The following is a 12,600-nucleotide window of genomic DNA, read 5'->3' on the forward strand; positions in this document are numbered from 1 at the left end:
TACCCTTGGTATATATATACCCCACATTTGTGATTTCCATTTCATGCATCTGACCAAGTGGGTTGCAGCCCACGAAAGCTTATGCCTGCAGAAATTTGTTAGTCTTTAAGGTGCTACAGGACTCCCGTTGTTTTTACATTTACATAACCAAGACAACATTCTACTCCCACATCACCTTCTCTTTCAAGCTACAGAGTATACCTTGTACATAGAAACTTGTCCTAATAAAGTGTGGCATAAAAAAATTCCCTATACTATCCCTGTCAGGTCAGACCAAAAGAATTAAGAACAGAGCATCACCCAAAAGGAAATCACAGATCCAGCTGGGGGTTCTGGAAGAATATTTTAAAGTAGTGAATCCACAGCAGAAAGGCCTGCCTCCAATACTCTGACAATTCATACTCTTATATGTCCCACCATATAGTAGGTCTATCAACACCTCATCTGTTTTGTTAGAAGCATGATAGTGGTATACCCCAAATTAATTGTCAGAAGTACAATTACTGTGTATTGTACGATGCCAAAAAGACCACATTTTTATACACTGATGAAAACACAAGGAAAAACATGTCTTTAGATGGGGTTTCATAACACAAAAATAATATGATTCAAACAGGGAAGCCAACTATGGTTAACTTTTGAGAAGATCTGTATTATTTCTTTACAACACCCTCAACATTTTAGGCTGAATTTTCAGATTACAGAGACACAAAAGGAAATAATACAACATTAGACTAATCCATTCAGGTGGTAATAGGCTATAGTGATAAATGGATAGATAACACTAGTTACTTTTTAAACAACTATAGTTTAACTTCAAGATCTCACGTGAAAAAGAGAAAACAGCCATGAGATATGGTGAGCTGTGATTTAATAAACCCCAGGGTAAATCAGTACTGAATTGGCCAATCTCAGTATTTATCTTCCCTGGGGGGATGCACCTGTTGTTCATATGTCAGATGACGCACATCTGAATTTAAAGAAGCCCACAAACATTGTAGCAGATACAAAACCAGGCAAATCTAACCCTACCGAGCCCCTACTTGTGTGTATTACATTACAGTAGGGTTCAAAGTAATAATTTTAAAGCACTCTCAAAATGCTTCACAAATATTAGAACTCAATATTCCTGTGAGGAAGGTCTGATAACCATTATTCTCATTTTACAGATGGGGAAACGGAGGGAAAAAGATCAAGCGACCCAGTCAAGCTCATACGTTCATGCTCATATCAGGACTAGAACCCCCATCTTCTCACTCAGTGCTGTGCACTGACTATTACAAAATGCTTCCCAGCGAGAGTAGAGAATCCAAAGAAACATTTCAATTTTGATCGTACATACATATTTTAAGTCATTTTTGCTTCTAGATGTAATGCTTGGCATCCAAAGCATTTAAAACCTTGAAACAAAAATGTAACTTTTATTCACAATAAATTTGAGCAATCAACTCTACTTCTGAAGGGACTGAACCCATTTCTATAGACCACATTACATAAGAGGAAAGGCCCTACTGTGCAAAAAAAAAAAAAAAGCTGACGCAACCGAGCAATGTATTGAAATTTTGCTAAAACACTGACAATTAGTTGACTACTCCATAGATATGGCAAAATTTAACACTTAAAATGAAATATATCAATGTAAATTATGGAAGTTAAAAGGTATCCATACTTGGTTATCAAGAGGTTTGAGTCCAGATTCACAGCTTTGGCATCTACTACATGATTAAATTAAATAAATCATGTGACGGAACTTAAATTAACACACACAAACATTAAATAGTTATAAACAAATACATAAATAAAATCCCCACTTCAAGTAAATAACCCAAAACTAGAAACTTATTTTTGAGAAAAAAATCCTCAGTTTTATGTTAATCTTTTAATGACTGTTGGGCCAGACAGGAAAGGCAACTGTAGTGTGTGTGGCTGTAAAGACTCAAACTGAATTTCATGCATTTTTTTTTAAACAAACCGCACAGTAATCAAATCAAAGTATTCTCACTGCTCAAAAAGAAATGAATGGTGAGGAGCCCAAACTCACCATTTTGACTTTATCTGCAAAAGGCAGAACCATCTGGTGCACTTCTGGCTAGAAAGGTCTTAGGGGCAATATCACTAGAGAATACAATACAGATCCTAGATCTCCAAAGGAGGGATAAGTGTAGAAATGAGAATTATATAGCCCCAACAGAAAAAATCCTTGGGTTGCTTTAGTCTTACAGCAGTTTGCTTGGTAGATCCTTGGTAAGTAATGCTGAGATTCTCAGGACTCAGACTTGTTTTCACATACTCAAAGCTTTCTGAAAAGTTCTCCTGAAGCTCAGACTCTATGTGATTGATCTTAGCCAAGATGTAAAATATGGAAACTTAAGAAGAAAATTCTTTCAGCCATATTCATCTGTTGCAAAAAGGAATTAATCCATACCTTTTCAGCATTAGGATTTTTCTGATGACTAAAGAGAAAAAGCAAATTTTTTTTGGCCAGCCAATAAATCAAAAATAGTTTGAAAAGCCTTCAAACTTTACAAGGACAATTCCTACAAAAGGATTGTGTATCTGTTAGTGGCTTAGGAACTTAAGTGTACAAAGATGTAACTGAAAAAAATCATTTCTGATCATGCTTAGTAGAAATCTACACCCCAAAATTTATTTTTTTAAGTGGACTACCAAAGCTTTGCCCCTTTGTGCTATCATAATGTGTATTGTCCAAGTCAGGGTTAGTTTCTCCTGTTAGGATTACATTAAAATACTTCTGTATGATATTATTTGTGCTATTCTTCCACAGAGAATGAGTTCCCACAGCACAAAGCAGGTTAACCAAAAATCAGAAGAATATAAAGATTCCTCCTCCTGCAAACAAAAAAGACAACATACTAAAGACAGAGAGTGGTTCTAATAACCCCCAAGTAATTATTCCTGAAAATAAGAAAAGTAGATTTCTCCTCAGATGCATGCAGCTAATATATACTGTAAAAAGGTTCCTAGTGGACACAATGCTTCTAATAGTCAGAATAATTTGATCAAGAATACAAAGCCTGCACCCTCCTCAGAGTGAAGATTAAGAACAGCTAGAAATACCATTAGTACACATATATAAGGCTGCACAAACATGGACAAACTACCAAATGTTACGTCAGTCTTACTATTCTCATATTGTGATGGATTAAAATTATTCACAATAAACTGTGGCTAAGACCCTGAGCATATTCATCCATCATTCTAGGCTACTCTTATTCCAACCATGTGACTAAGTTGAATCAAGCTTATGACACATCTCGACGGGGAGATTCCTAAGGAAACTAATATCTAAATTGAGTACATGTATAATACATTTTTCAATAAAAGCTCAAAATGTTAGCTTTAGCTTAACAACAAGGGAACTGAGTTTTACTTCACTAAACAGGACCAAAATGGAAAATTTTTAAAGCCCTAACAGAGCACCCTCAAAAATATTTCAGGATTTTACATCTAGAATGGCATGTGTCATATTTGAAAACTGAAATTTCTCTCAAGATGCCATGAAACTAATAAAAACCAGGGGGTGAAAAACACCCAAATTAAAAGGGATGCCAGGAAGTTAAAAGCTTAATAGAAATCCTGTAGTATAACTGAAGATTCTTCTCGCCTCATTCGTCTAACAGCCTTGGCACAGGGTCCAGGCATGGCCCGCTCTCTGCTGGGGGCAGCATTCTTGGCTGTGAAGACAGAGCATGCCCTCTGTCACTCATGAAAAGCAGTCCCATCCAACTGTCTCTTTTCAACAATTTTATCATCAATCTCTTTAACAGCAGTTTCGCTGCAGACTGAGAACGTAAACAAGGACCAATGCTCATGCCATATTTCTGGAAGGCAAAGAGTACCAAGCACCATGCAGCGTGAAAGTTTGTAAAGAGGGTATTTGAAGCAGAAGAAATTGAATCCATAAAAAATACTTTTGTTTAAATTGTATTAAAAATATACATTTTATCATGCCAAAGGTCTTATTTAGGAGCAATCTAAAATTGACTGATTTTCAAAAAAAAACAATTAAAGAATATTCTTCAACTTCAAACTCCAGAAACTTCCCTCAATTGATTTCATTTTGCATCTCAAATTGAACTGTCATATTAGTCAGGGCTACATGATCTAATATACCTTTCAGCTTTAATAATTCACCATTCATGCAAAGAAAGTATTTTATGTTTTAAATGCCTTAGGACTGCATATTATTACTGTAGAAGCAAACGTATACCATAATATGAAGATAACTGTTTTCAGTGAACTCTAACAAATCTATATATCAATTAAAACAATTGAAGTTTTTTGTTTTTTGAACTACATAAATGTGACCCAGAGTAGCCTTATCAGGAAAATTTACTTTTAAAAGGATAAAAGAAAATGCCTTCATAAAATGAGAATTGCTAGTTTGTAAATAAAATATACAAATTAGAGACGAGGCAAATAAGATATGATAGCTGGTGAGCTGTCCAGTCTCTGTATGGGTTGCCGGAATTATGGGGTTATTTAAATGCACTGGCTATTTTTCTGTTTAAAAAAAAAAAAAAAAGAAGAAGATTCAGCTTATTTAGCCGACTAAGTCTGAACTTTTACCATTGTACATTAATAACATTTTGCTTTATTATTCTTTTCCATTACAGCTGAAAGTCTCATCTGGATACAAATTCTTATTTAAAACAGTAATTTACTGGAACACTGAGTTTGATAATATCTGCATATACCATTAAGCACAGTTTTTCCATCCATCAAGAGGTGGTTTTATTTGAATTAGTTTTCTCATTCAATATCTTTAAAGCTTATTTTGTTAGTTTTTTTATTAAAACACATGTAGAAGCTTCTTATTTGCACTTAGATGAATTAAAAACATTCCACTACAATACTGAATTTATGTATACACAGACATGCAGAATAATTTTGTGACTGTGACCTGACCTAATTCTCTAGGTGTGAAAAACCCCCCAAAAAACTGCATTGTAGAATATAGTAAAAACAGTTAGAACATGACTAATCTTTATTAAAAAAACATCAGTTTAAATATCCAAAAAAACAGACATCCAGCCGTGGTTCACTATTATTCTTTTTAAACATAATAATTTATGTACTCTGAAGTTTGATATCAAAGTTAACATTCTTTTGGTGATGACAGTGGCAGATGTTTGATGTTTGAAGATATTTCAATTATTAGTTTGAACTCTGTAGACTTATCAAATTGCAACTGCCTCTATCAACAAATCCATGCTTTGTTTCTAGTGAAGAGGGAGAAAAACTTCTTTAAAGATGATTAAACTAAATAAAAATGGTTATTGCTGCTATGTTCTATAGCATGAACACTGGGATCTTTTAGATATACACCTACTGAGTGTACACTTTATTCTTTCTTTGGAAGGGTGTAGAAGTGGAGATTTTCTGTGACTTCTAATGAATAGTTTGTTCAAACAACAATAGTCACAACATGTAAAGCACTCCAGATGCTTTTCAGGTGGACAACTCCACAGAATTAAAATGAAAAGCTGTCATAGCCAATTGAACATGTGAGAGTTCTTTATAAGTAGTCACATCTTTTCTAAGAAATGTAAATGGAGGAAAATAAACTAAAGGAATAAATATTTACATACCAAACAGTTGTTTTTCTTTCACTATTAAATTTTGCTGGGATTTGAGTATGGACAAGTGTAGCTTTCGGCTTAAAGTCAAGTCAAGTCCACTGTACTCTCTAAGTTTGTTTATTACACAGTAAAACTCATTTGTCTTTTTATTTAAACATAGCACTTAAAATGAAACTCAAGAACAGTTAGACTTTTCAGGGTGCATTAGTGATTTATCTTTTTATATTCCAATTACTACTTAAAGCTACTGCTCACTTACCACCAGAGGCAATGCTATGCGGCTTTTGAAGGAGCAAAAGTTGTTATAAGAAGTGGTATAAAACAGAAGTCAAGGGCACTCACTGATCCACAATATAAAAGCAAAATTTTAGCTAACAATCACTAATTCAGTGAAGCCTAATCAAAATAACTTACCAAAAGCCCCCCAGCTGTGGCAATTAGGAGCTATTTTTATTGAAAGTACAGTACTAACAGTTTAAGTTCCTTTAAATTATAAATCAGAACCCCAGGGGGAAGAAAAAGAGGGGGGTGTAAGGTGCACAAAAGACCAACCAGTTTTTAAATTGATAAGGAAAAACAAGCAACTGAACATTCTGATCTATATTAAAGTTTATTGTTTCTAAGTAGATTAATTCTAATAAAAAGGCCACTATCAGTGGTTTGAGTAGTTTAGCAAATTTAAGTCACATTTCTAAATGTTTGCAGGACTGGGCCCATAAGATAAGATCAATCAAGTGATGCACAGCTACTGAAACCTTTTGACTTTTGTAGTTTCAGTGCCCGCTGCAGTCAATGTAAGAAATACAAGAGAGAGAGTGCCATCTGCTGATAATTTATATAATGATCTGCTTTCATGACGAGAAGTGTGGTGCGTTTTACAGAGTATCCATGACTGTTTCAATTAATATTTTTACCTGAGAGGATAAAAAGTTATTTCAATACTTTTTTTTTTTTTTAAATAGTCTATCTAAACTGGTTATATATACTATTTTTTCTAGCTTTGCCTACCTCAGCCTTTAAGATTTTGATGTAGGCATCCAAATCAGAGAACAAGGAAGGGATACTATTCCAATTTTTAAAAATAAACTATGACAGAAAATAGCAATTTACGTATTTCTTCTAAAAACAGACTAAAATTTAGCATGCTGCTAATTGCCACTTTTAAAATCCAGACTCAATTTAAAAGAATAGAATATTCTTCTGTGCATTGTTACTTTCAGCCAGTATTGAATTCTACATCAGCAGAAACAATTAAGTAATTTAACTGACAAGTCTGAAATAAAAACAAATAGAAAAAGCAATTCTGGACATTTGAAGAAAAACAGGCAAATGTGGGATTGTGCTGTTTTTTTATTGTGTTTTCAATGGAGAAATACATCATCTGTTTACAAAATAGCTCTTGAAAAATACAAGGAGTACAGATACTATAAAACAAAGCAAACTCCAGTCATGAGACGCTACGTACATCATGCGAAAGCAACAGTCTGATCTCCAGGTTATGAAAACTAGAATTAAAAAGTCACTATACAGAAAGATTCCAAGTTTCCAGCTTGGCAAAACTTGGGTGCAGTTACATGAAATGTTTAATAAAATGAAAAAAAAAATAGATTTCCCAATGTGTAAACAAAATGACAAAACTAAATTTGTGCCTGGCAATTTCGATCTAAACTCCATAACTACACAAAATACACAGACACCTTGTACACTTCAATTGTTAGTATAACCTTTTTGGGGGTGGATGACAGCTGGCTGCACAGGGCAAGGGAAAGAGAAATATTGTATACTAGACATCTTAGACAAATGGCAAAAAGAAAAACCTCAGTTACTGCACAGCCTAAGAAATAAGTAAGCTACACTCTGACTTTGGAAAATTAATTTAGAAGGATATGGGGAGAGAGTGTAAGTAATTTAATTTTAACATGAAAGAAGCACATGTAATAGGATGGAGCACAATGGGAGGAGGAAATTTATAAAACATGCTAATCAAAGTATGGGAAGGATGATTTTTACCATCCCAGTTATTTCAGACTAAGTAATAACAACGAAGTTTGTTATCTACATCTGGTATTATCACCAACATCCCTCATGTTTCCTAAACACTGATGTTCTGCTGCTTAATCATGAGAGATTCAGTTCTTTTAAAGAAAATATCTGTTGCTAATCTTTTTTAGCTAGGACTACAGAACGAAAAGGAGGAGTAAAGAGAGCTTCTGATGTCAAGTGCTTTCTAGAAATATGATTTTTAAAAATTCAATGTTGTTCAGTATGTAAAACTACTATTTTTGATAAGCCATCTAAAAATAAAAACATTAAAACCGTAGGGGAATTTTTTGCCTTTATATTTAAAATTTTAAACATTTTAATGCAGACAGGACTTTTATGGAGTGTACAAAAATGATCTTATATTTAGTGATCAAAGGCCATCAAGACAGGTGTTATGCTTCACAGGCACAGGTTATTCACTCTGAAGTTTTAATCATGGGACAAAATTTGGTGTTTGTGCCTTGGGGCCCCAAAATATTGGGTTTATCTAACATCATGACTTTAGTTTAAAAAAAAAGAAAAAGCAGCATTTATTTTTGACATTTGTCCTGTTTTGTGCATACAAGCTGCAAAAAACATTAAACTCAAAAACTTTTTCCAAGAAATATGGCAAGGGGATCAGGAAGGGAGTAAGGAGTTTGATTAGGTCAAAGGAAAGTATTTGCTGTTTGATCGCTGATCTGTATGCACCATAAAATAATCCTATAAATAAAAATAGACCACATCTTAATCATGTCCCATCAAATACCAAATGCTTCCCAATTATTTTCTCAACATATGTCATATAACCTCAAGATTTGACATTTTATTTTAAAGGTTTACTGCTGCTTGATGGTAATTTAACTAGATATACTGTACACTTTGTCTTCAATGCACAGTATATCATAGAACGTCATCCAATTCGCAGATTACTAGTACTGAAGAATCTCTTCCATAAAAATGAAAGAATATCCAGTTGAAGATCTAAAATTAGTCATACTCCAATAAAAAAGGTACATAAAAGTGCATTTAAGGGATTCTTATGCCAGTTTTAGCTCAAAATTTTCAAACAATGCATCAAACATAAATCCAATCAGAATGTCAATTATGGCTACAAATAGTGTTCATGTTTGTTTTTAAAGGCAGTAATCCTTCGAAATATTTAATGCAACTGTTGCTAACACATTAAAAGTACTCCTGGCTTCACATACTAACCTGGACTTCCAAAGAGATGGTGATTATAGCCAGTCAGGGAAGTGCACAAAATATACCTAAATCCATTTGCAGTCATGTTCTAGTCTTGCACCCTCCATTCTCCTTTTTTAGCATTAGAAGACAACAGGTTGAGTTGGCAGATATTGTTTATGGACCCCTGAGGTTGTTTTTACCGATTCAATCTCAGTTTTATTGAATTCTTGATAACAGGAATAGGATTTGCAGGGAGAGAAGGAATATCTGAAAGGTCTGTACTGGATGTTTTCTGACAAGAAAGAGGACAATGTTAAATGTATTTTAATTCTGGAAAGATACTTGTTTACCAAGAAATAAATATCCAATCACCAGTTTTAAAGGTTTATGCTATAACATATTTTGATTATATAAACCAAAAATAGCATTAATTACACATTTAAAAGAGAGATGCAGGCATTTTATTGGCCAACAGAAAAAGTGATTGTTAAGGAAAGAACATTAATATTAGACCCTCCCATAGCACACATTTAGTTTTCTACTTGGTGAAATAGGAAAAATGAAGCTCAATTATAACACACACTTGAAAAACTCCTACCTGCAGGTTTATTGCAAGAGTAATACAAATGCTATCTGAATTTTCATTCTTCTTTATTTTAATAAGATGGCTTTAAACTATTTGATAGCTGAGGCCCCCCTTGTGGAGGCACAATGAAGTACAACTGGAACCTATTTATAATCATTTCCTATTTCAGAAATAGGAATCTATACTGCTGATACTGATAAACTACAAAATCCTATAACTTTATTTTCATGAAACCGAACTAAACTGCACACTTGAAAAACCAGAGCTCATACTGCTCAGTAAGAACTTAAAATTGTTTACATCTAAAAATTCTAAGAGACTATATTGGGTTTATATTTAAAAGATTTGCCAGAAAGTTTGTGCTGCCAACCACAGCCGAACAGATCAGTTACACTTTCCATGTTAAAGAACTATAAATAATATACTGTATGATTGCAATAAATTCCAGGTTTGAATATTTTACACTGAGAAAAAGATGAATCAACATGGCTTCTCCTCATTTGTGGAAAAAGATGAAAAATGTTCAAGAAAGTTGAAACTAATGCAGCATGACTCAGTATAAAAAAAAAAAAAAAAAAAGAGGGAGCAAAGCAAAGAACAAGGGAATCCAAGGATTAATTATGAACAAAATGAATATAAATTACCAATATGCTTAAGAAACCCTATATTTTCTACACTTACCTGTCACTTTTATTTAAAATAATTTTCAGCTGTCTCTCTCTCCTCTCTCCTTACATAGCTTTAGGAATCATAGTAATCAAGTTACTTTGTACTACTTTCCAGAACTTATTAGGAAAGTTTATTTCTTACATATAATGATGGTCAAAATTCATACAAGTTTTTCTGAGCACAGGGAAAAACAGTGCTCGTTACAATGACTATTGTGTACCTTCCCTATAATGAACTGAGGTAGTAGTGATGGATATGGCAGAGCAGTCAGACAGTACACAGTAGCTGTCATATGAAATGAATATACATTTTCTTGTCCTTTTCCCTCATTTTACACCTATTTTCTGGCTCATGTTAACCAAACTTTCTAGAGCTTTGGAATTATTGACGAAAATAAGCAGGAGCATGCTTTCTATGACTTACTCTGTGCAAAGCAGATCAAACACTGGGAAATATGGTGACAAATGTAGCAAGACCTAGATACAGCTCACCAGAATTCTCTAACATCCAAACTGCATCTCTGCCATGAATGCAACAAATCATTTAAGTCTGAGATATCAGAACTACAGAAACTTAATAAGGAATATAGCTCTTGACAACTGAAAACTTTGTTTATTTCAGTATTTGTTACTAAGTGAGCTATAAAGAAACTGGTTTCTGTGAAGTAAATGATTTTATCTTGTTTTGTTGAGCATCTACAATACATAGAGCCTAGTTTTTTACAAACAGTTTTGGCACCTGTGTCTTACATTTGATATTCACTTACAGAATTATCAGTTTGTTTCTATGTTGGTGTTCACCGTGACTAGCACCAGTGTACTTTACCCCCATTTCAAATCAAGGTAAGCTGCATTGCTATATAGGTCACTGTTTAAACAAGTACATGTCTACAAGATATTTGCCATGGTGCAGCTACATCAATGGAGTAACAATAGTGCCTTAAATCCCAAGTATAGACCAAGCCTTGTTCTACAACTGAAATTCCTTGTATATATATTTGAGAGCCTTAAAATTAAAGGACACAACTGAGAAGAGATAAGAGTCAGTCTAGCTGTTGCAACAAGCAATACAGGCACTAAATAATAAAATTGATATGTAACATGTGAATGTTGTGAAGTAAGCAGAAGCAAACTGCCATACAGATAATAAATACGAAAATGACCATTATATATTTCTTTGCTGTTATTTTTAACATTTGGATTTACTTTAATCTCATTATAAGGTCATCATGATTAGAATATTCACAACATGACACTTCTTTTATGTCAGTACCTGAGGAGCTTGCAGAGATACCGTTGTCTGAAGAGTTTCTGTTTGAGAAGAAATATTTGCTTCTGCATCAAGTTGTTCCTTAAAAACAAAAACAAAAAAATTAACTGCTAGAAGTTACACAAACAACATTCCAAATATAGCCCAATGTATCCCAGACTGAAGCAGAGCCTACACCAAAACCAGAATGGCTCTGCACAGACACAAGGATCTGCCTGTGTACATCTCAATGCAAGATCAGGTATGTGCATTTTAGAGAGGCAGATATGACTGTCCAATGCATCATTAAACATTCTTGCAGAAAAAAATTCATTGGTTACCTATTAAAATATCCTGTAGATTAATGTTCATTTCCTAATTCACATGTTCCTGATTCATCACTTAAAACTTCTCTAGGAAGCTCTCTCATTTCATCCTTGTAGATGGAAGTCTTTACACAAGAAATTCTCTCAGCATTTTTTGGCCCAACTCAAATAAAGTGTTAAGGATTTTTTTTTCATATTCTGTTTAGCATATTATAAAGCTCATTGATATGTGAAAAAGTACGCTATAAGCAGAGGAATGTGTAAAGTCACAGTATTTGCTGCAGATTCCACTCCTTGCTCTAGTTCTTTCCACTGGAGGAGAAAACTTTAGAAACATGAACCAAATGTAAGATGTTGCAGTTTTATCCTCTAAAATCGGCAAACAGACTGAATTAATAGCTCTGAGATGTTAAATGTCCTATTAATCTCTATGGTATAACTCTGAAAAATGAAGATGTTCATTTCCATGTCAACGTTTTAGAAGTAATATCGGTTAATATGCTTTTACCACAACCACAAACTATTGTGCAAAGTCCTAATAATTCCCTACCCAAATTGGTAACTTACAGTGCAGTTATGCATAGTCAATAAAAAGCTGCAGCATGTTAAAAAAGGAAGTTTGTGAACAGCATAAAATAATTTCAATTTACTATCAAAATAGGGCCTTCTGTATCAATTCTTAATCCAAAGACTTCAATTTTTCACTTTAAATGAAGCATCTGAAGAACTTCCAATCTGACATAAAACTGCCACATAACGCAGAGGACAAGAAACAGAATGTACTATAGAGAATATGGGGGCCTTGGTTGTAAATCAAATAAAGCAAACATACCGTCTATACTGTCTGATCCATTTATGATGCAAAACAATTTAAAAAATTCCATCTTAACAGTCACAAATTACATTGTGTACAGCCAGTTGGCACAGAAACATGGAACCAGCTAGTCCTAATACTTCT

General features: G+C 33.8%; 1 protein-coding gene across 3 annotated transcripts in view; it reads right to left on the reverse strand.

Moving 5' to 3' along the window:
* Positions 1-6,932: 6,932 nt before the first annotated feature.
* PAPOLA (poly(A) polymerase alpha) overlaps positions 6,933-12,600 on the reverse strand; it is a 78,204-nt gene continuing 72,536 nt past the window's right edge. For all 3 annotated transcript variants that reach the window (XM_067555091.1, XM_067555090.1, XM_067555089.1), the window contains 2 exons: positions 11,341-11,418; positions 6,933-9,105 (listed from right to left, as the gene is read on the reverse strand). In XM_067555091.1, the coding sequence (XP_067411192.1) occupies positions 9,010-9,105; positions 11,341-11,418 (174 nt within the window). In that variant the 3' untranslated portion in view covers positions 6,933-9,009. The remainder of the gene's footprint in view (positions 9,106-11,340; positions 11,419-12,600) is intronic.

This window comes from Emydura macquarii, unplaced genomic scaffold (genome assembly GCF_026122565.2).
Source record: "Emydura macquarii macquarii isolate MOO-44397 ecotype Brisbane River unplaced genomic scaffold, CSIRO-AGI_Emac_v2 contig_1551, whole genome shotgun sequence".
In the NCBI taxonomy this organism is placed as follows: Eukaryota; Metazoa; Chordata; order Testudines; family Chelidae; genus Emydura; species Emydura macquarii.